This window comes from Chelon labrosus, assembly GCF_963514085.1.
Source record: "Chelon labrosus genome assembly, chromosome: 1".
NCBI classification, from domain to species: domain Eukaryota; kingdom Metazoa; phylum Chordata; class Actinopteri; order Mugiliformes; family Mugilidae; genus Chelon; species Chelon labrosus.
Window position 1 is genome coordinate 28,119,706 of NC_140337.1, and position 25,090 is coordinate 28,144,795.

General features: G+C 41.4%; 1 protein-coding gene across 2 annotated transcripts; it reads right to left on the bottom strand.

Annotated features, from left to right (window-relative positions):
• Nucleotides 1-290: 290 nt before the first annotated feature.
• LOC311490879 (endophilin-A1-like) lies at nt 291-24,034 on the bottom strand (the record flags this gene model as incomplete). 2 transcript variants are annotated; one of them, XM_084548626.1, is made up of 9 exons in its annotated part: nt 291-526; nt 1,409-1,539; nt 1,639-1,742; nt 2,039-2,197; nt 2,299-2,432; nt 2,941-3,084; nt 3,170-3,242; nt 3,834-3,902; nt 23,990-24,034. In XM_084548626.1, the coding sequence occupies 9 exons, from the start codon at nt 24,032-24,034 to the stop codon at nt 330-332; spliced, it is 1,056 nt and encodes a 351-aa protein (XP_084404752.1). In that variant the 3' UTR covers nt 291-329. The 2 variants fall into 2 exon arrangements, with proteins under 2 accessions (XP_084404752.1, XP_084404751.1); XM_084548625.1 differs by having other exon boundaries at nt 291-582; nt 1,402-1,539.
• Between the last annotated feature and the right edge of the window lie 1,056 nt (nt 24,035-25,090).

Genomic DNA, 25,090 nt, shown 5'->3' on the forward strand with positions numbered 1-25,090 from the left:
CAGTGCTGCCTGGACGAGCACTGCGCCGCAAAAGATCGCCACCTCTCCGTCTTCTCGGCTCATTCAATCCTTCTCTTCTGCATGTCTCACGGTATGGTCCTCCTCTCCCTCTCTTCTTCTCCTCTAATCACCTCATCGACTGCCTCGACTCGTCCACGCTGTCTCCTCTCAAATTTCCGGTCCCGTTTTGTGAAAGCAGAATCGCACAGAAGCACAGAAGAAGAAGAAGAAGTAGAAGGAGGGCGTGGTTTGTTGTTTATGCAAATACAGGCTGTTTTCAGGGTGTCTTAGATTGGTCGAGGGGAAGGGTCAGGTCATTTTGGTCGGACCTAATGGGGGAGCGGCACCAGGATATCCACGTAGTTGATGGGGAAAAAGCCCGACTGGCCGTTGATCATGCCCTCGTACCAGTTGTCGTCGATCTGATTGGTCAGGGTGATGACGTCGCCCTCCTTGAATCCCAGCTCGCCTTCGTTCTCCGGCTCAAAGTCGTAGAGCGCTCTGCAGCACGGTTGGTCCATGGGGGCTGTGAGATGAAGAAAAAGACACTGGTTGTCCAACATGGCCCTTGAAAGTTTGAGGCTGACAAGGCTCTAGAAAGCCATCACGGTTCTTGAATGTTTCTCAGTTGTTCTACAATGTTTGAGGTCAACAAGGTTTTGGAATATTTGAGGTTGTAGAGTCTCTAGAACATTTGAGACCGTCTAGGTTGTATGTTGTAGAATGTTTGAGGCCATCACGGCTCTAGAATATTTGAGGTTGTAGAGTCTCTAGAATGTTTGAGTCTATCATGGTTCTTGAATATTTGAGAATGTCAAAGTTTAAGAACGTTTGAGGCCGTCAAGGTTCTAGAATATTTGAGGTTGTAGAGTCTCTAGAATGTTTGAACCCATCATTGGTCATGAGTGTTTGAAGTCCTCAAACTTCGAGAATGTTTGAGGTGGTCAAGGTTGTAGAATATTTGAGGCTATAGAGTCTCTGAAACGTTTGAGGCTGTCGAGGTTTTAAAGTGTCTGAAGTCCTGAAAGTTCTCGAATGTTTAAGGTCAACAAAGTTTTAGAATATTTGAGGTCGTCAAGGCTCCAGGAAGTTTCAGTACTAGTTTCTTGACTTCTACAAACGTTTAACTTCTTTACTTTTTCTTTACCTTAATGCTGCTCTTGTCAAGAATGGATTATTTCAGTAGTTGGGTAAAAACTAGTTTAATAAGGCCGAATATACCAACAATACATCTGCACAACACAAGTAACATGTACCAGGGTTCCCTTCCACTACATGATGAAACTGTTGGGGGTGGTACACAACCCATCCTGGACCTTTTTTTTTTTTTTTCAGGAAGTTATTGTGAAGTATAATTCCCACACTAAGCACCCCCCTTGTCAACCCAGAATCTACTTCCACCCTCTACCTGGTGATCGTCCGGGAGATTTGGCCGAGTGTATCCCACCATTGTGGCTCTCGCTGGGAGGGAGCAGCTCCAGGGTCATTCTGGGTTTGGGAGTGTACTCCTTCCTTGGTTTACTGGACACTTCTTTTATCCTGGACAAAAACCAGACACGTGATCTCACCACGCTGACCTGCTTCTTTTTATTTTTTTATGGCTTTTCTTTCCTCATAGGTGGACGGATAGATCAGTACCTGTCCTCCATCTTGCTGGAGAGCTGTTGGAGGATTTCGGCTGCACGGCTGTGGTATTCCAACTGAGCTTGGACCAACGCTGCCAGCTGGCTCACCTGCTCTATCTGCAACACACACACATAGAGATGTCTTCATGGGTAATGCTGAGCCCTGCTTCATGCTCATGCTGGGCCAGGGTTTGGCTTTGAACAAAAGGACTGAACATGCTGGGACCCTGTTGAAAGCTGTATTTGTAGCTCTGGCAACAGAAGAAGCATGTCAGTATCAGGAACAGACATGAATATTTGATTAGGTTTCACATGATTTGATGTTGTACTGTAGTTATCATGGTCTGTGAATTTGGATTTGATCAGAAGGACTGAGCAGAGACATTCCAATACCATCAACTCTGTCAACTTACATCGCTCTCCAGCAGGTTAAACATGCTCTGCTCTGCGATCTCTTTGCTCTCGTCAAACTTCTCCAGCGCCTGTTTGATTTCGTCATCCTGGACTTTTCCCATACGCTTCTTCTTATAGTCGAAGTCCAGGCGGCGTCCCTCCATCTTCTTCAAATGATGCTGCATTGGGGGGGAAAAAAAAAAAAACAAGAATCAGGATAATGAATGTGGAGAAGATTTGTGTTTCATGGAGGAACTAAGGATTCTTAGCATTTCTTCACCTGTATCTCTTTGAGGTCTTTGTCGTGGAGGTTCTGCAGCGGGTCAATAAAGTTCTGTTTGACTTCCATGTCCAGAGCGTCCTTTACTTCTCCGAGCTCCTTCATCGCCTCACCGGCATCCATGAGCGCCAAGCCTGGGAGGACAGGAAGAAAGACTTACTAAGCTGCTTTCTAACGATAAGAGGTCCAGGACCTCCAGTACATTTGCCTCCCAAACTAGCTACGTAACTAGCTTACCAGCCTTCCAAGCTAACGTTTTATAGGATCCTTTTCACAATATCATGATGTATCAAAGAAAACAAAAAACAGAAAACAATGAAACATAAAAACACTTTGTGTCTGTTCAGGTATTGATGGACTCTTTTAATACTTTTAATGAAATAAAGTGATTATAAAAACAAGATTTCTTGTGACACTCTGGTAACTCTCTGCAGTTAGACTTAGACTTAAATAGACTTGATTTGATCCACGAGGGAAACTGCTTGGTCACAATAGCTTAGTTGCACACAAAAAAACACCAGTAAAAAAAAAAGAAAAAAAAAAGGTGTAAATAATAAATAAAATAAGCAAAAAATATATAAGATTTGGATGTAAAAGAACTGACACGAATAAGATTAAGTCACAATCTACATTCTCGCTTACCGAAGCAGGACTCCTCTCCTAGCTCCCGTCCAAACTTCAACATGGCGTCTCCCAGGACCGACTCAGCCTGCGGGTAGCCGGGTCCCTTTTCCTGCCCCCGGATCTTTGACATGGTGTTGATCATACTCAGCTTGGCTCTGGAGGCTGCAAGGAAACAGGAGCTAGACCATGAGGAGACCTGATGAATACTGATATTGTGGTTTGTGGTGTATGTCGTTGCGTTGTGTACCTGGGTTAGGCTGTAGGTACTCTGTGGTTTTCGTCATGATGTCCAGCACCGCTCTGCTGGTGACGTCCACCTTCTGCAGAGGAGAACGGCAGGAAAATGATCAAAATCAACACATAAACTTACTTTTTCATGGTTTTTTTTCTCTGAATATGACCCTCAGACTGAAGTGATGCAGCACCAACGTTGTGGTATTTCCTTTATTATCAGAGATGTTTCTTTCTCAGCAGTGATGTTACTCTGAGGATGGAAGCTTCCAGGGTTCAGTTCTATTAATCAGGACCAAATATTTTAATTGATGGACAGCTCTAGCAAACACTAATGTAGAAGTAGCATCTGCTTAGCATAGCTGGCTACCTTCAATCAAAAACAAAGATCACCTTCTGCTTTTAAAGAGTATTTGATGGCTGCAACTTTTTGCAGTTTGTAGCAAAAGGAATATAATAAGTGAGATTTTTACATGATTTCAGTCTTCATGCTAAGCTAAGCTACCAGGCTACTGCCACCTTACATTTAACAGCCAACTGTGCAAACTGTAACGAATCCAGAAAGCGTCGACCTTCGACTTCAACACCTCATGCAGCCACTTCACGGCAAGAGCCACAATACATTGGGGCTTTTATTGTGGAGGAGCTGCAGTGCCATGCTAACGGTAACGGCTAATTACCTTCTCCATTTCTTTGAAGTCCTCATCGAGCTTGGTTCCTTCCGCTCCTCCAACCTTCTCACTGACTTTCTGTAATGAAGAATCCAAAGAGAGAGAAGAAGGGGTTAAAGATTCAGCATCTCAAGAGAATGAGAAAGGAGAAGAAGAAGAAGAGAGGACTGCGTTCAGAGTTGTAATGGAGAGAAAACTCCACCGCTGCGAGATGAAAGCAGCTGAAGAGCACAATGGAAAAATAAAAGGAGGTGGTGTACCAAATTATTTATGCAGGAGAAGAAAGGATGTGAAGCCGACAGGTAGTAGACATCACACTGTTTTGTGTTAATAATACGGGTTATTTTTTATCAGTGTCTTCTTTGCCTCTGAAGGCAGAAAATGAGCAGTTTGAATCTCTTCATTCTTTGTAAAAACTCCTTCAGCAAAGTGTCTCTCCACAGATGAGCAGCATATCTGTTTTACTGTGAGCCTTTTATTTTATTTTTTATTTTTTTCAGGTGAGCACATTCAGCCAAGTGGAGTCTGAATAGAGATGGAATCTGCCTTCGCTGATTAGAAGTCTAATGGACCGCTGATGAATTTATTACAAAATATTAAGGCAGATCTTTGAAGGACTATAATCCTGCAAAGAGAAACTCCAGATAAACTTTCTAACCCAAAACATTTGTACCATCGCAGATCTAGAGCAAGAGGCATCTGGGGGATACTCTATGGTGGAGACTCTGTTTGGAGTGGCCATGAAAAGGAGAAACTGTTGCAAAGAGACACAACAACGACAACAGACCAAGACTTTCTCCTTTACCCTTAGACCTAAGTCCTTTACAGACGCTAACCCTAACCCTAACAATCTTGTCTATTATTAAGAGAAACACTATAGATTAAACGCAAAGCAGACTTCTAATAAACACTGTCTGCTCTCACATCGACAGTCTAACAGTCACAGATCGTTCTGACATCGACCCCTGTCCAGCTCGACTTTAAGGGAGCAGGGAGTGACACCTCTCGCTTTTCTAATCGCTCCCAGGTCACAGAGAAGCAGGAGGAAGGAGGCGAGCTCGGTTTTTCCACAATCGTGATTCACATCAGCCGCCCACCCTTTAGTGGTACAAACACACACATACACACACTTACTAATGCGGCGTATACCTGTAAACAAATGCACAAAGGCTACATAAGCTGCCCACCGAGGACAGATTCACATCTGCTCAAATGCAGAAGGTGAAGAAGCATGAATTAAACATTATCATTGCTGCTGCTGCTACAACTATTAATATAACAGCTCCGAGCGAATAAAAAAATTAAATAAATCATGAAATTCAAAGGTATATTTCCCAAGAAAGCAGCAATAAAATCAATCAAAATTTAGGGCAATGACCAATGGGATGGACTGATACAGTTGAAAGGACGTACAATACATCTGCAAAATCCTTTCTGGGATACGTTGGCTGTACACACAAGTTACCTCCTGCTGCGTCCTTGGAGAACACATCGGGGTGTCTGGACTGTACCTGGTCCGATGTTTTTTGAGTTGTAGCAGTACTTTGGTAGCAAATGGTGACAAGCACACAGAGTTCCCTAAACACCTTCCTGAAGGAGCCACCTTCCACCGCTTTGGTTCCTACCACCAGATTAAACCATGCTGATAATGGTTTGGAGCGTCTGAGGAACCCAGAAAGATAAATAGAAGAAGCTCCGTCCATGCACTAGCAATATTTTTATGCATGACCAACTGTCGTCTACAAAGACATGGATGAGGAGAGAATCACTTTTATTGTAGAGAGACCAACAAATCAGTGCCTTCAACTTTGGATATTTTGGAAATTTCAGTCTTGCGGCGAGAGTAGACAACTGATTGAGTGATACCGACATCCACAGAGATGTGCAAATAGTCATCTAAAAAAAAATAGTAAAGATAAACCACAATGAAGCAGATTAAGGTACCATAGCCTCAAAGCCAGAGCAACATTCCGCCTACAAATGTTTTGCGTCAGAAAGCCATAAGGTCTGGAGTCTCTCTGTTGGGAACTGATTATGCTACAGCAACTTTTTCAGATTCAGAATCAGGTCCAGAAAACTTTTGTGTTAACAGCATGATGTACAATAATACACAGCATACAAAATAAACGTGACTGTCAGAGTGTATTTCAATCTTGGCTAAAGTAGAAGACCACATGCATGTGCTACTAGTTAGTTAAAAATATTTAGAATAAGAAAAGTATTTAAAATAATACTCCCCTCCCCCCACGACCACACAATGAAAATGAACAAAAATAAGGCAGATGGAAATACTGTACATACAATAGGAATTTAAACCAGCTAAACTTACAGCGGCTGTCGATTTCACAGAATCCTATTGTAAGTTTAAGTTTACTCCTAAAATTTCTGCCAAAGACAAATGCTATTTAGTGACTAGTGATGAACCGAGAAGAGCCAGATACCGGTGGAGACCAAAGCTGGAGCTAATAGAGGATGAACGCTGGGCTGTATTTTGTTACAAGCCTGAGGAAAACGTTGGTATTCCCAAACGGCCTCATTCTTTCACAATGTCCTACATTCAGTTACCAAACCTTGAACTAAACTATCTGAATACAGCGCACTAAATTCTACAAAATAACCATGCAGTGATGCAACAGTATTAATCCAGTTTCAGCTGCAGGATGTTTACTTCTAGTAAAGTCATCAAACGATTTAACTCAAGGACCTGGATCCATCCCTGGACTCAGTGAAGCTCACGGTGAGATGACAGTGAGTCAACTGAGCAGCCAAAGCAGACGTCACACGTCCTCGTCGTCAAACTAACAAGCCGTGCAAACATAAAAGGTAAATATATAAATACACATGTATGCGTGTGTTTTATGTAACTGGCTCGTCCACCTGAGCACCCGCGCGAGGTCGTGCTTGGATCCGAGCTGTCCTCATTAACAGATAAACGCTCGCGTTGGATACGGGCGCTGACGGGAAAAATAACATCGCAGCACGTGGAGACTATTTAAAATCCCATCGCGGGGAGGAAAGCGAGAGCTGCAGATGAGGAGGAAGATGCAGTTACCATGGAGACGGGGATCTGACTGCATCCTCTCCGTGTCTCCGAGAACCGGCAGCTCGTCTGAGAGGAGGAGGAGGAGGCTCGGCCTGGTTGCGGGGAGAGGTGTCCTGACACACAACGTTACATAACTCTGTCTCTCTCAGCGGGGCTCTTCTAACGTTACTGTCCCTTCACGCCCGATCCCATGTCAGTCACTTTCTGTTTGACCTGCTTCCACTGCTCCTTCGTATTTGTTTCTTGAACGCTTGAGCGCTTCTCCAGTAGTCAGTTTAAAAGCATGTTAGCAAGTGGTTAGCGCTTTGCTTAGTTTACGCTGTACACCGTAGGGCAATAGGTTGCCCTTTTCCAGAAATATGCAAACTATGCGTCATAGTAGCGCCGACCACAATGGCTATGACTTCACCCTAGGGTGTTGGGAGGTTAAGATCGCCTAAAAAGGGATAAAACAAATCAGGAATAACTTCAAAACTATCAGGTCCATAGTCATGACCCTTGTCTCTATGGATAGGTCAGACTTCAGAGAACGGAGTCCCAGTGTTAGAAACATAGTGGCTGTTACGGTGTGTGATTAATTTGTGATAAACTGAAGGAGAAATTTCCATTTTTATCCTTTCCTACAACGTCTTCTAGATTAGGTAGTAGAAAACACCCCGACAGTAATCATGTCATGCACAGAGATGCAACTGAACTCATTCAGCAATCCCTTGGCTAAAGGTTCTAGTAAAAACAGAACCATGCCCTCTCTCCACTTGGACATTTGGATGTCTGTCTCAGTACCCAAAGTAGGCCACATTGGGTTTTTGATAGATAGATGCTTTATTAATCCCAAACTGGGAAATTTTACCTCATGAAAGAGAATCTGGCCACAAAATACTACTGATTCCCACAACTGGAGGCAACATACACACAATTCAACCCTTCGACATTTTATTTAGGCCAGACATCATCCAATTCTACCGTTGTGCACATTGTAGAATCCATAAAAAACATCAACAACACAACACCAGGGAAACGAGTCGCCAAGGAATGTTTGATATGTTTGATATCAGTGCTAAGCTAACTGGATTATGTTCTGCTGCGTTCCACTTTGGCTGACGCTGAAGGTGAGATCTCGTTCGATTCAGAACGAGATCTCACCTTCAGCGTCACGGTAATCCAGATCAGATTCAGATTTGAGGTGAGATTAAACTTTGTCATCGTGCAGAATGCAGGTACAGAACCAGTGAAAGACAGCTAGCATCTAACTAGAAGTGCAAAGAAGTTGGACTTTACAGAAATTTACAGAATACGGACAATATGTACGTAGGTAGTGTGCAAATAGGTTATATTTAGCATACAGATTTAATTATGTGCATTACTGACTATTTCCTGTGTTATATGTCAGAATAAATAAATATGTGCAATTGACAGTGGAATAAGGTGATGCAATAAAGTGCAAACATGTAGTTTGTGTACATGTATATATGCAGTCGTTGTGCCAGATGGAGGAACCCTTCATTCTTTCCTTTTTCTTACAAAGCCACAGACAAAAGTTTTGGTTTTGGTGGCACTATTTACATAAAAATAAATGAACCCAAAATGAACCCATGGGTGCTTCCAGTAAAAGCCATTTCACACCCACTAACCCACACAGAGAGAAAGTAGAACGGACCACCTTTTAGCCCACTGAGGCATTAACAAACCCCATCTGTTCTGCAGCTCTCCTCCTCCACAGCTTCCCGTTTTCAGTTTCTCTCTATTGTTTTTGTGACTTCTGCTTCTTCTTCGTCTTCCTCTTCGACTGTATTTTGTTCTCCCAACCTCTTCCACCTCTTTCGTCATTGGCTCTCTTTACATCAAGCCCCCATATTTTTTTTGCTGAGTCAGCACCACTCAGCACCCAGACAAAAAAAAACAAAATCACGAGCTTAATTACAAGATTACAAAAGGCCGACGGCGTGGAGGAGGTCCGAGATCAGAGATGGCTGCCAGTGGAGAGAGGGAAGATAGCCGTCCTCTTGAGTTGACATTAATCTTGTGTGGAGGAGGACGGGGTTCGTCTTTCAGACTGAATGGCCGCCAAAAACGTTGGGGCGCAGGTGTATGAAGGCTGTTTACCTTTAATGTAGTATCTCTGTTTTAGGAAAATAAAAGTTTAATCAACCCGAATCCCTCATAAGTAGATGTTCTATAGTATTTTATTTTCTGCATTTTGATTCATAAACTTGGGAGCTCTACTCTGATGCGTTCAAGTACTCACAAACTGCTGCATGAGCAACTGCAACCCCAGTTTAAACCATTGAAAGTGTCGCTTTTAATGAAGCTATTAAGGATTTCAGTCGGCTCCAAAACTATGTGGACATGTCTTCACACATGCTTTTTTATATGTTTGATTAGTGATCTTTTTTTTTATTATACTTTTTCATTTTGCTTTTTAAACCTCAAAGCTACTGTTAGCATGTGACTTTCCGAGGGTCTGCTTTTGATCTGTGGCCCTGGTGTCAACAAGGGCCCCGACTGATCTGATCACAAGTGGTGAGCCTGAAGTACAAGTGTGAACACGTGTCTTTATTTACATTTTATAAGCAGAGATTGTTCTTGCTCTGCTGCAAACAGCTTTAGCATCTCTAAAAAAAAAAAAAAAAAAAAACTAATGTCAATGTAGATGGATAAATTAACAATAAGTAACTAAAAGAGACTTTGCAGCTTGTTCAAAAATTAGTTGCATCTCCACGAGTCATGACTCAAACGCACAAAAAAGCAGCTGTTCAGGGTTCTGAAACAACAGAAAAGCTGGATACCTTTACAAAATATCTTTAAAAAAAGCGCTTTTGGGATTAAAACCATTTAAGGCAAATATCTGACAACATCTCTCCACGGGCTACGCCAAACTCATATTCTCAGTTAGTCAGTGAACCATCCAACTGTTGGTGAATGTTGGTCCAAAGTCTCTCCGTTGGGAACTGATTATGCTCCAGCAAATTTCTGCCGAGTTAAAGGTTAGGAATCAATGTTTTTCGAAAAATAAAAAATCCTTCATTTTTTAATATTTCACAGAGGAAATCTTCTGCCTCCAGAAGATTTGTTTTCCGACTCTGGAAAGCCGAATTATCATGCAGTGGGAAGGAGGTGAAAAGGTGTTTGCAGAATCTAATTTAGAGTCCTCGTTACACAGCTGCAGTTAAGAGGACATCCAGGGCAGCTTTAATTTGATTCGTTGTGTCTTATGTAAGTTTTTATTGTCCTTTGCTTCCAGAGTGTAATGATTATGTTACACAAAGCGCCAACTACTCAAACCGAGAAACCCAAACGGCAATTCTTCCTTCCGCCTTTCTTTAACTGAGGGAATATGATTCTATATGAGTTGCTCCACTGAGAGTGAATGCGAGATAGCAACCATTTAATTACCAGACAGAGAGAGAAGAAGGAGACCTGCAGTAAATCAGACTGAAAGAGGAGGCTGGGATACTTTATTGATAAGTTATGACACGCAGGGACGAAATTGGTTTGAAGGAATAAAAGTGTTATCATCAAACGAAAACAAAGAATGGGGACATCTAATGATGGGACCAAAACATGGAGAAAGCACAACTCCAGGTGGTTTGACGTTTGGTGATGAATCACAATGTCACACATAACATTTCTATGTATGTCCCTACTTTACTTTAGCAAAAACCTAAGATAGGGAAACAGTTCATTACCAAACATCTAAACTACCTGGAGACGTGCTTATTCTCTTTTTATCTCCATTTTTGGTCTCCACCACTTACTGTAGTAAATATTAGGCTTTTTAGCTACTAAACGCTGCATGACATTAACCAGATAATACAGGATTCCTTCTGGTTAGTCTTGTGAAAGACGGGTCTAATTTGAGAATATGAGCATTTTAGCTGGTGTTACTACTAGTGTTGTTCAGATCTGATCTTAAATGTCCTAGAGTTGGTCTCCTGTAGCTTCCTAAAGTCTTTCCTTGTCTTCTCCTAGAGTGGACTAGATTCAGTCCAATAAATCTTTCTGTCAAAGTTAATGTAGTGTGGAGAGGGAATGTTCTAACCTAACTGTCTCTGGAAGATTTTTCTCCATGACGCTGTCTCCAGGAAACTATTCTCTTTCAGTGTTTGTTGTTGTTGTTTGAGTGCAGCCTTTGATTGAGTGGACTCCATGGATTCTATTTAGTGATTTTATTGGAGCTGGTGAATCTAGTTGGTAGTACTGAATGATGATGTCCTACTACCAACTCACCAAGATCCACATTCAACTAGTTACCAACTTTAATAACGAGATTTTTATTATTATTTCGTTTTTCGCCAGCTTTGACGGTAGACTAGATGTTATGACGCCACAGGGACATGGTTTTAGTTCATGGCAGAGCTAAAATAAATAACTACAAAAGCTTGGGCTTGGCTGAAGCCCTGACACTGATCTGATCTGAGTGGATCATTTTTCAAAAAAGCTGATACCAATCTCTAGATACCTATCGGACATCCCTAATTACTACTGACCCAACCTTTTCCTTGCAGGCACAGAACAGGGAGGCATAGCCAGAGTGAAAGGACACCAGAAAAACACAGAAGCAACAGACGCTTCCTTTGAAACAACAAAGCTCTGAGACACACAGACTGAGAACGTGCCTTGGATGCAAAAAAGCTCAAATCGATTCCAACCAAGGGCACGAGGACGCTCAAAGGGACAGAGATCAAACGCCAGGTGAGGTCTTTGGAGGACAAAAGCCTGGGTAATATCTGCGCCCGTTATCTACAAGTAAAGAGATCCTAAAACCTCGCTGGGCTGCAGTCTGAATCTAAATGTAATTTATCTGAAAGTGATTGCAATCCAGACGGGACAGGAAAAAAGGTCGGGTCGAGCGTTTCATGGTGAGCAAGAAGCAGAAGAGTGACAACGCTGGACACAAACAGGACGAAATCAGAAAGGCAGAAGAGTGTAAAAGAAGAAAATATAAGTGGAAGACATGTTGCAAGGCTCGTTAGTTAACAGATTCACTGTTCATTCATTGTGATTCCTGCAGGTTCCAGAGCTCTGCAGAGACATTTTAATTCTCAAGGGGCGACAGTTAGATTCCAGCAGGACGCCTCCGACCAGCTGCAGTGCAGCAGCTCGGAGTCGACACAAACACCTCCCCGACGCTCATGCATTATTAACAACAACAACAGAAGAAGTAGCTGCAGCTGAATGTAAAGCCACGGCTCACATTATACCCTGACGCTTTTTATTAATGATGATTGATATTGAGTGATATCTCAAATAAGTAGCAAGCAACAGCAGGACGTCTAAACACCTGAGCAGGTTTAAATCAAATCTGGTGTTGTAGATCATGGCTTTAACACCCTGTCAAAATGTTTTGCTACTAAAAGGATCAAAATCATATAAGAATAAAACTGATAAGAGAGTTTGAACAAGTTTCGATTTAGATGAAACGGCTACAACCTGTAACTGAGTTTTTTTGAAAAAGGACAATCCTGTCTCACAATGCCAAAAAGCTAAAAATCTAGCCGCCTTAAAAACCAAATTTAAAAACCAAAATCTAAATTTCCATGTTATATGTTACCATATAAACCTCGTGCTACAGAAATGTGTGATTAGCAACACCGTGTTGTGGAAAATGCTGTGTATTTTGGCTAGTTACAGTTAGCTAACCATTAGCTACATTTAATTTACCAATTTTCGCTCCCTCATTATTATATTTTAATATTTCCAGTTGTAAAGCTCCAACATGTCAGTAGTTGAGTTTCTTCCCATATAAATAAGCAGTTAAATGTTATCTCAAAACAATAAAGAGAAAATATAAAAATAACACCAGATGAATTAGCAGCACTATAAGCTAAAGAGCCTAGCTAGCTAACATAACTAGACTCTGGTAAAAACATTATTTTGTTTTCTGGAAAGCTACATTTAAATTGTAATATATTGGACGTTTTGTGTGTTTAATCAGCTATTTTTTAAAAACCGACATGTTTTCTTTGTTGATGATACTTCACTGTTTCTTTAGTTACTGGTCGCTAATAGATGTTTGAGAAAGACCAGACCACAGTGAGCTAAGTAATATCTCACATGCTAAAATTTACAACTAATTACTGCTAACATTCAAAAATGTATAACGCCACCTTAAGTTTGCATCAAACCCAGTGGAATATTAATCTGGCTTGAGGAGATGTCGTTTTTATCTCCCACACAGTAACGTCCATTAAATATGTAGTTGTGGTTCATCCCACACTATCAGTCTCTTTGGCCAGACGGAAATAAATAACACACATCACCACAAAGCTGCGAGCAGAGGATTGAGAGGGCTTTTCATTTCTCTTCGACCCTTGAGATGTTCCTCTGGGAGTCGGTTAATGCGCAGTCGATGCCTGATCAATAACTGGTCCATAAGCAATGAGCCAGAGATCCATAAAGCCCTCCTGTTTGTGTCCCTGGAGTACAAACACTCTGAACTGTTACGCAGAAGACAGACTGGAGACGAAAACCAAAGTCATCTCATCCGGCAGCTAATAAAGTTGGACTTTTCAAAGATCAGGTTACTCATTTTCAGCGTCGTTTCACATTCATTAGGATAAACAAAGAGTGTAATCAAATGCCTCATGTAACCAGCTCAGTCAGAACAGACTGATCAGAGCGAGAGGTTGTGGGGTAAACCTTTAGAGTTGTAAATGGAGCCCAGCTGAAAGAACCCAAAGAAGACATTCAAACAAGTCCAGCTGCCTTGGATTTAGCATAATTTTAGATAAAAAAGCTAATTATAGCTTGTTCTCGTACAACATCGTCAACCAACGGCAGCTTGAACCTGGCAATTTAATCATTTAACTGAACTAAACAGATGTGTCAAGTGTGTTCCAGCCTTTAGCAAACAATCACTTTTCTGACAAATACTGTATTGAAAAATAATCAATCATCTGGATCTCTCTTCGCTCCGTTTTTGGTCTCCACCAGTTCCTGAAGTAAATTACTTGGCTATCTTACAATTTTTTAGCGGCTAAGTTTCTCCTCTACGTTCAACAGCTTTGATCAGATGTAGAGGGCTGGTGTGACTCTTTAGTAACTGCTGGTTTCTCTCTGGTTGGAATAAATCAGGAGCTTCAGATCAACCAAACACAGTCCTATTGTCATCGATGTGTAAAATATTGTCCATGTTAGGACATATCATTACAGACCTTTCCCTCCCCTTTCTTTTGCTTTATCCTTTAATTACTTATATAAAATTATTGTCAGTTGTTGAGATATTCAAGTAGAGATCAAGTGGCTCCAGAGTGAAAGGAAAGACCTTGAGGAGAGATGAATGCCTCATGCTGGATGGATTCATTTATAGTCACGTCATGAAGCTCTACATAAAGCTTGTTGCAGCTCCTTCAACCCCCCGAGTCACGATTCACAGGCTGTAGAATGAAAACTAAATTCTGTCAGAGTGACAGTAACAGAGGGTTTGTGATGAGCCACACAATCCTACGGTTTTATGAACCAAACTGGAGCCTCATGGTAGACGCCAGGAGTTTACATTTTACAGCCTTTACGATGCATATTGTAGTATAACCTCAATGTTGTGTTAATATTATTCTCATCATTATTTCTGAAGCTAAGCTAGTTTAACAAAGAAGCCAGACCCTGAATGTTAAACGTTTGGGAATTCTTTAGACAGACACCTAACAAGATGAACGCTTAGTAAAAATAAAACCCACCACAGCATCACAACTGGTGTGCAAGAGCATCTCAACAGAGAAGATCCACGAGATTTCCAACCTCAAAATGACTACTGTAATGAGTTTAGTCTGGCTGGTGGTCAGAGCATTGGGAGACATCGTTGTGTCTCAGACAAAAACTCAACCAACACTCTCCAGAACAAATGCTAATGGAGATGCTAATGGTAATGCTAATGGGTAGCATGGCAACGCAGTTTATTTCTTTACATGTAGACATTTGAATTCAGAAAAAGGTCAACGACATGACAGATCGTCAAAAGTGAAGCCAAATCAAGTAGAGCTCCCCCTGGTGGCTGGCTGCAGTATAGGTCATAAGCTCCACCCCCTCTGTGTTAGTGGACGGGTGGACCATTGCCACGTTAAAGTGTTTGACGTTATCATTTATCTGTGAGTTATCAGTTATCCAAAGACTTAATCAACCTGTCAGAAAATAATGAATACAAATTCTTAAGAGAAAATGTACTGCCCACTGTCACTGGCATGCTAGCATTTTGCTAGCACAAACGTGACTTTGGCTCCGCCCACAAACAGACAAAGGAGGATACAAGTTTTTAGAGGAAATATTTGAGTTTTTTTTTTTAAAACAACAAATATACTTTAGGGACCAACAGCACGGCTCGGACTTTTATTTGCGCTCAGCTCTGAGAGGGTTTTTGTGCCGGAGGCCTGCAGGGGCTGCCGTGTCGTGAATCTCGAGAGGAGAGCATCTCACGATTAATGGGGCAATAAAGAAAAACAACCCGGCAAAGAGACACATACTGTTACAGAGGGCCGGCTTCATGGAGGCAATTACCCTGAATTGTGTTTAAGTGTTGGCAGTGAGAGAGAAAATGGGAGGGAGGATAAATGGAAGAGAGGGAACGGTCAGTATGTCTTTATATTGAGACAGAAAACTGTGACAAGGCATACATTCATGTATTAATAATTTTGGCCCAATAACAACAAATAAATACAGGGGGCAAAATATTAGGAACACTTTCAAATATACCACCTACAACCAGGTACATGGGTAAGGGTTGTATAAGTTGAACCAGAGGTGTTCCTAATAAATTGCTCAACTATTGAAAATAAATTGACGCTTTCCTGATTACAAGTTGATAAACACCCATCTGCCGAAACATTAGGTACACCACTATTGAATATACAAAAACCAAAAAACAAAGCGGGCAAAATATTAGGAACACTTTCAGATACATCAAAAACAACCAGGCAGATAGAGGTGTTCCTAATAAACTGCTCAACAACTGAATGCAAATTGACGCTTTCCTGATTATTTCCTGAAATGAAAGGGGCAAAATATTAGGAACACTTTCAGATATACCACCCACAACCAGGTAAATGGGATAGAGCTGCATAAGTTGAATTAGAGGTGTTCCTAATAAATTGCTCAACTACTGAATGTACATTGATGCTTTTCTGATTGATAAACAACCACTTGCCAAAACATTAAGTACACTACTATTAAATGCAGTCTAATATAACAGTCCTGGGCTAAATCCTCCTTCAAGAACGTTCAGTTGACATAGAAACGGCAGATGCCAAAATATTAGGAACAATTCAACAGTGGTACGAACCACAGCCTCCACAATATCAAAGCACACGCTCTCCTTGTTATTTGAAACTAACGTTGAACACCAGAACCTTCATGAGGACTAGATTTAGGACTAGATTTTAGATTAGTTAGTTTCCCCAGGTCATAGGTCAGAGGTCAGAGGTCAAGGTGTGCAGGCTCAGTGATAAACACACCTGAAACTGAAAAGCAGGAGGACGCGGGGACACACGGGGTCTCCCTCCTCCCTCCCTCCCTCCCATCTGCCTCCCCGTCACGTGTGATGCCCTCGAGGGCCGATCAATTATTGAGCGAGCCAACCAGAGCGCAGCCTGGCCTCCGTGTGTGTGTGTGTGTTTCTGTGTGTGTGTTTGTGTTTTCACAACACGCCTGCTTTCTCTTCACACGTGTGCGTGGTTGCCACGACAACGCCGTCCCTCGATTCGGAGACGGGTTGTGTTTGATGAGGAAGCGGCAGAGAAACAAGGACTGATTCACAGTCGTTCTCTTGGTCCACATCTCGCGTCCACATCTCGCCGTTTTATTTATTTAATTATTTATTTATTCGATTATCCATAAATCAGCTTCTTCAGTCTCTTCCTCCTCCTCCTCCTCCTTCATCTTCTCCTTCCTTTTCATATTTTTTCGGAATGAAATTTGGTCTGTAGTCTCTCCGTCGGGAACTGATTATTCTCAAGCCAAATCAGATTGTTTAGGGGCGGGGCTTCGTGTGGTGATGGACAGGTGAATAACAGCAGATGTCATACGCGTCATCTGAACGCCGTGGAGTTGGATTTATTTACAACAAAAATGTCTCTGATTGGTTGGAGGACTACTGAGGACAGAAGAAGAAACTGTCGTATATCCTTAAAGAATCAGATGAACACGGTTTAACTTTTTTAGATGTGGTTTTTAAATAAAGAGGAAAAAAACGCTGTCTCTCTCTGTCTCTCTGTCTCCTTGTCCTCTTTACTCTCGTCTTTCTCTGACATTTGTTCATCAGGCACCGATCTCTCCTCTTCTTCTCTCATGTTTTATTCAGCCGGTCGCACCGAGGTGTCCCATTTCCTGCCCCTGCTGGCGGCCATCTTGGCTCGTGTCGCCGTGCCCCTGGCCCCGCGCTGCTCAGCTCGGCTCAGATCTGGGTTTTTTATCCGTCTGTTAGAGTCCGGGACAAACACGAAGACACTGGTGCCGGGACGTGTCCTAGATTCAAGTCTCAGCAGACGGGGAGTTCGAGGATTCGAGCTGCTCCCAACGCTCGCGTCTGATTGGCTGAGCCTCCTTCGGGCGGGAAAACAAGAACCCAGACTTTAATCCGGTGGCAAAGACGTCTCCTGATCGATGACTGTGATCAGAGATGGGCCGTTTCCATTGAGACTGAATAAAATGATGTGATCAGATAAATGTGTTTACATGAAAACTTTACTGATGAAGAGGAGGGACATAAAACAGAAGAAGAAGAATGAAGAGGAAGAAAAGAACGAGGAGGAAGAGGATGATAAGAAAAATGAAGAGGAGCAGGGATAGACGAAGAAAAGAAGGAAGAGGAGGAGGAAGAAGAGAAAAAGAAGAAAACTGAAAGTAGAAGAAGAAGGAAAGCAGGAGAAGGGGATGAAGAAGAAAGTGGAGGCAGAAAAGGAGGAAGAAGAAGAAGTAGAATGAAGAGGTAAAGGAGGAGAGGGAAGAAGAGGAGTGGAAGATGATGAATGAGGAGGAAGAAAAGAAGAATAGAAGGAGGAGGAAAAGAAGGAAGAGGAGGGATAGAACAAGAAGAGAAAACAAAGGAGGAGGAGAAAAAGAGAAAGACTGATAGGTGGAGAGGAAGGAAAGCAGGAGGAGGAGATGAAGAAGAACGCGGAGGAAGAAGAGGAGGAGGAGAATGAAAAGAGGAAAAACAGCAAGAAGAGAAGAAGATGACAAGAACTGGGAGGAAGAAGAAGAAGAAGAAGAAAAAAAGAATAAATACAGGAAGGAGAAGAGAAGATGGAGAAAGAGCAGAAGAAGAAGAATGAAGAGGAGGAAAAAGAAGCAAAGGAGGAGGATGAAGAAGAACAAGAAGAAAAGAAGGAACAGGAGGAGGAGGAGGAGGGAGAAAAGAAAACAAAGAAGAAGGAGAAGGAGAAAAAAGACTGAAAGGAGAAGAGGAAGGAAAACAGGAGGAGAAGAGAAGGTGGAGGAGAAAGACGAGAAGAATGAAGAGGAGGAAGAAGAAGAAGTTTTTCCTCTTAGCATTGTTACTGTTAGCATGTTAGCTGCAGGTTCTTCTCTTATGTGATTAGACATTTTTCATGTTGCAGTTACTTGTCCATCGTGTTGCTGTTGTTGCTGCTAATCTCAACTCCAGCCTGTTGCTGCCTCTTCACTGAGGCCTCCTGCTTCTGCTTCCGCTCATGTTTGTGCTCTGCCGTGAATAAACCATGACGACGAACCAGATCACGGCGTCTCGATGTTTAATCGGGGAGTCGGGTTCTCGTCTCAGTCCGGACACACAGACGGACAGATTCCCTCTCTCTCTCTCTCTCTCTCTGTGTTTGGTTTCCAGAGTTACAGCTCTCTGACGTCTCGTGCCGACGTCTGCTGCTGGTTCACAGATCTATTTCAGGCCTCGCTCTGCTGGCGACGTTTCACCTCAGACGCCATCGCTTCGGATCAAACATGTGATTTATTCTTTTTAAAGAGCGGAAAGTAAAAAGCTCCACGGGGTCTGGATTCATGACCTGATCGATGTCGTTCAGGGTTGTGTGAACTCAACATCACGATGCCTGAAATAATCACAAACGTGGATCGATCCACTTCTAAATATAGTCCCAGAATAAAACTTCATGTTGGTCATAAACCATCAAAAACATCAACACTTTTTATAGTTTTTAGTTTTTGTTTTATGAGATTCATTCAAAAGAAGAAAAGATTGGAAAAAGTGAAGAGATGCCTTCAAGGTCCGTGTAGTTTTGGTATTTCAAGTTTGGTTTTAGACTCTAAAATAAAATAATAATAATAATATATATATGGCTTTTATTTGATTTTCAGTTTGAATGAGCAACAAGTAAACCAACCAATACCAATGACATTTTTCTTTCTTTAAACAAATTGGTAATTATTATATATTCTTTTCTTTTCTTTTCTTTTATTCATTTTTGTATTTATTTTCTTTCTCTGTTTATAGGTTTACTGAATCACTCTTCAATTATTAAGGTTTTCTCACTATAACGCATTGTGCACTTATTCATTTAATAATAATAATAATAATAATAACAATACATTAGTAGTAGTATCATCTTTTTCTGAAACAGATCGAAATTTATTAAAAAAATTATTTTTAATTAATTTAAATTCATTAAACATAAGAAAATACAAATAAAATAATTAAAAATAATATTTTTTTTATAAATTTCAATACTGGAGTAGACAAAATTTCTTTTGTCTCACCATGTATTATTGTTATAATTATTATTATTATTATTATTTTTCTCTTCTCTTACACCATCGCCTTGATCGATACCAAAAATTCCAACACTTTAGGCTAATGCTAGCTAGCATGCTACTGTAGACACATTTAAATTGATGATTAAAATCTCACAAGAAAAATAGGCGAAATGTTGTATCGCAAAGTTACACCTAGTAACTTCTTCCTTTTCTTCTTTTGTTTATTTTTTTTGGTGGTCGTAAAACCATCTCACAGGCGCCACCTCCTGGACTGGAGTGCAGCTCAGTAGATTTACAACAAGTCGTCATAAAAACCAAAGTCTCTGTTTTGTTTTGTGTCGGTTGTGCTCCCTGATCTGAAAGGATGTTCTAAATCCTGTAGTGTGTGCACATTTAAGACTGAAGAATATCTCTGAAGAAGGTCCTTAAGTGTGTGATAATACCTGATTTTAAGATTTTAAAACTCCTGCAGTCTGAGGCCAGCTTTAGAAAGCTTAACAGACTTTAATAACAAAATAGAACCATATTTGTTAGTCACCTCCTTCTCATACCACATGACTCTAATCTAATCTAATCTAATACGAATTCTCATTCAGAACATGATGACCTGCCCTTCGTTGTTTGGTGGATTTTGTGCTACCTGTCTCTTTAGGTAACGGCACAGAGGACTTTTTCACAGTTCATATCTGAGCCTTCAGGACGATGCGTTTGGCTCTGCTCTTTATTTTTATTTCCTGTTCTGCTGCAGTGACCCAGTTTCCCCCTCAGGGATCAATAAACATCATCTCCTCTCTTTATCAGCACCGCTTCGTCTGACAAATGCAACCAATGTGCAGGAATTTGTCCAGTCAGTCAGTCAGTCAGTCAGACAGAGGACTGTTTTTCTCTCAGTGTTGACGATGGTTCACATTTTCGATGACATCTGGGTCAGATTACTTTGTGAAAATGTGAAATAAATGACACTTCCATCGATCTGGATCACTCCAAACTTTCACATTGTCTCACGGAAACAGCTGATGGAGGACAAAAGTGTTCTTTATGCATGTATTCACAAATTTGTCTTCAGAACCTGAAGTTGCTCATCGAACACAGACTCTTTTTTAAGCACATTTGGATGTAAATATTTCTACACTTTTCCTTGTGAAGCCGGATTTTTGCACCGTGCTATTACATAAACAATCAGCAGTTCTAAAAGTAGCAGCAGCAGCAACAGTTAGCTCTTTGCAAGAATAGCTGCAGGAGCATCATCAGTCCTGGACAGCTGCACAGAGAGGAGCAGTGGTGGTAGATTAAATGGTAACAGGAGAATCAGCAGAAGAAATAACAGTAGAAGAAGTAGACAGTGAACTCAGATTATTTACTCAAATGACTTTGATTCTCATGGCAACGACAGAATATGCAAAAGAAAGTAAGGTACGGCTGCATCTGTGGACACAGGACACAACAAAGGACTAAATAGTCGCACTTGAACGTACCACAAAGACTACAACCAACGTCAAACAGCCTGGCCGTTATTGAAGAGGCTTCTCTGTAATATCTTAACTTTGTCATTTTGTCTATTTCATCACTTCCTGTTTCTCTTCTCATGTTCTGTTTCTTTAAGATGAATGGCCAATCAAGAGTGATCTCTCTGACCGACCTGTTCCACCTGCCGATTTGACATCCGACTACAGTCAACGTTCTGGACACACTGTTAAAACTAGCTTGCTTGCCTCATGGTAGGGCTGTGGAACCCAGATTCATATCAGTCTGAAAGATCTGGTATTTATTCATAAAATCCTCAGATCCCAATGGCGATCCAAAACATGACAGAAGCTTAAATCCTGAGATCACCATCAGGTCTGAAAGCTGATGCATGGCAGCAACTTGGATTTTTTTTTTCATTCATTCATTCATTCATTCATTCATCTTCTATACCCGCTTATTCCTGTTAAGGGTCGCGGGGTCTGCTGGAGCCTATCCCAGCTGTCATGGGGCGAGAGGTGGGGTACACCCTGGACAGGTCTCCAGTGTATCACAGGGCTAACACAGAGAGACACTCACACCTACGGCCAATTTAGAATCACCAATGAACCTAACCAGCATGTCTTTGGACGGTGGGAGGAAGCTGGAGAACCTGGAGAGAACCCACGCAGACACAGGGAGAACATGCAAACTCCTGTATGCTGTATTATCAGATATAAATATTTTTTTTTTGTCTTTTCTTCCAAAATGAAACTACTATTTTACTATTTTCAGCATGTGTTTACTCGTTATTGAAGGTCTTTCATGGTAATAAGTCAGGAAATAACAGCGTTTTCTCTGTAGAACTTTCAGTATCGTCAACTTATTGAACATCTTTGATTGTAATAATTCTGGAGAAAACTGTTAAAAGACAGGTTTTCTCTGCATAACCTTGAATTAAAATGTCTTTAAATGTATGATTTTCTTTCACTTTATTTGCATTACAATATTTTACTTTCATTTTAGGGTTTCTGTTCATTTGACCTTTTTTATTTTTACAATTTTCCTTTTTACTGTGCACGCAAAATTGTTTAAAAACTGAAATATCTCTAAATGAATCAGAATTGAGATGGGATATTAGCAGCTGTACACAGTTCTAATTCATGGCTGATCTTAACGTGACTAAATCTAAACATCGGTCCAACTATTTGTTCAGTGCAGACATCGGGTGTCTTTGTATGCGTGTCTTTTCGTGTATGGACAAAACTGTCGTCGTTTACCTCAAATGTGAACGTGAGCCAGCACCACCACAATCAACACTTTCCTCACACATGAATCTGAATGAATCTGAGACTGAGAGTCAGTTTATCTACTGCCTGAATCACCGCGGTGCAGCCGTCTGCCCGGTCGATAACGGCGATACTTAAACGACGTGGTCCAAACCATGTGTCCGTTCAGATCAGCGCCTCACAGAGCTGCGCAGCACGGCCGATAAAAAGCTTTCCAGAGCGTGTCTACTTCCGACGGGGAGACAGAGAGGAGGTGGAGTGCTTGGGTGGAGGTCACATCCGACAACATCCACCTTCATCTCACGTTCAGTGAAAGGTCAAAGGTCAAAGTCTGCGTAAATCTCTCCACCTTCGGTTTCTGATCGATACCGAAAGAATGTGACGTCTTAAAAGGTCATCATTCACTCAGGGTTTAATGATGGAGGGATGGAGAAAGATGTAGAGGGGGATGACGGAGGGATGGAAGGATATTTAGAAAATGCTTTCGATGGTTAGAGTGGAGGGATGGATGAAAGGGTAAGGATGCACAAAGAGAAGGGGTGGAGACATGATGGCGGGATGGAACGGTGGATGAGCTGAGGGACAGTAGATGGGATGACAATAAAAGGATGGAGGTGGATGTGAAGAATGATGGAGGGATGATTACAGAAAGAAAGAGAGCAAAGGAATGGACAGGAGGACGACGAGACGATCCTCTGACCGACAGAGGGATGGGAGAGTGTGCAGAGGAATGATGGAGGGATGAAGACAGAGGGAGGTAGAGAAGATGGAGCTGGATTGGAAGAATAATGGTGGAAGATGAAGGGATGATGATGAAATGAGAGCAAATGGTGGAGGTATGGAAGGAATTTTGGAAGGACTGTAGAGGATGAAGAAGGGATGGAGGGATGTTTTCAGAGAGAAATGATGGAGGGAAGACGAAGACAAGAATGGTGGATGGATGAAACGAAGATGGAGGGATGGTTCTTGGAAGAAGGACGGATGAAGGTGGAGAAGACGGATGGATGTTCAGAAAAGAAAGATGGAGGGATGAAGTGTAATTAGACAGACAGGAAGTCAGGCGGATGATGGAGGGATGAAAATATGAAAGAGTGAATGGAATACAGTTCAGAATGATTTAGGAGAAAAGAAAAGATGGACAGAAGAGCGGAGGGAAGGAAAAAGGGTGAAAGAGAAATGGTCGAGAGGACGGGAAGAGAAGTGTAAAGGAGAAGAAGGGATGATGGAGGAGGGAATTCCCTGTTGCGTGCAGCAGCGGCCAATCAGCGTTCAGCTCATACGATGTTACGTAATATTACGTCCAAACCTCCTCTGTGTGTGTGTGTGTGTGTGTGAGGGGGGTATACCCTGCTTTTAACGCACCCCCACTCAGAACATCGCGAGAAAACGGAACATCCTAAAATCTCGTTTATATGCGAGAAAACAAACGTTAATTAATAAAAAAAATAAACAAATATGCGTTTTATTAAATAGTATTAACTGAAAATCACTATATATGTTTTAAAAATGATAAAAAACAACAACAACATTTAAATATTATGTTATTTTTTAATCATGTTGGGTTAATTAACGCTAATGGATCAGAGGGAATGTAGTGTTTACTTCACTGAAGCTCGGATTCCTATAAACTAAACAGTTTAAACAGATTAAAGCAGAGGACGCTGTGGCTGTAAAATAAACGTTAATTAGAAAGACAATCAGGACGGTGTCCCTCTTACCTGAGTGGCTTTATGGAACTGCTTCTTCAGCCCCGCGACAGACATCACTTCGGTGGCGGAGGGAGGGGGAAATAACAACAATAATAAAATAATAATAATAACAATAATAATAGGTTAAAAATAATTAAAATGGAGGCAAACAGGTCCGAGCTCGACCCCCCAGGAAAGCACGGCGGTAAATCCTTTTGGCGTGGCGATCTCCGGGCGTCGGTACCGTCCGTTTATTTTGGTGAAATCGGTGGAGGAAGCAGGAGCCGATGATTGCAGACCAAACCCAGCTGGATCTATTTTCAGTCTGGGGAGAGAGAGAGAGGGAGGAGGAGGAGGAGGGGGAGGAGGAGGGAGGGGGAGGAAGATCGTCTAATGAAGAGATGGATCACCGAGGTGGTAAACGTAGTGTGGCATACCTCTAGAAACCCAGTGTCAATAAATGGACAACATCCAGGGCTAAAAGAAATGAAGCCCAACGCGGAAGTAATCAAATCTGCAGTTTCTCTAACGACCACCAGAGTCTCCAGCAGAGAGTCTCGACCTTTACTGCAGAAATAAACATGTTTACAGGCTTAGTACATTTCTACCATTTATAGACTATTTGAACTGAGTGAAGGAATTTGAGGTATTTTGAGGCTCTGCCAAGATGGAAGACACAACACTGAGCTCCAAAACAGGAAACGTATGAAAGAGTTAGAATTAAAAATACACCAGTAAACAGCCTAATGTGTTGAATTATAAATAAATAAACACAGATATCAAAATATCAAAATATCAGATATCAAAAGCATTTTTTTTCCTGTTGTAGCTTGAACTTTATCATCTGATAAATTTGAAAAGTTATCAGATGATTCATTTAGGATGAAGTCTTTTATCATTTAATATAGTTTTTGATCATCGTTCATTGATTTTGTCGTTTTTATTTTGTGTAATTTTGTTTTTCATTACTGTATTGCATTTTACGTTTTTTAATTTGCATTTCATTTACTTAATTCATTTCAATTTTCAGCTTTAGTTTTCTATCATTTTATTTTTAATTTTATTTATTATGGGAAGTATAATTTTACCCAGACTAAACCAGCCTCAGGAGAGGAAACGTCTCCTCTGTGC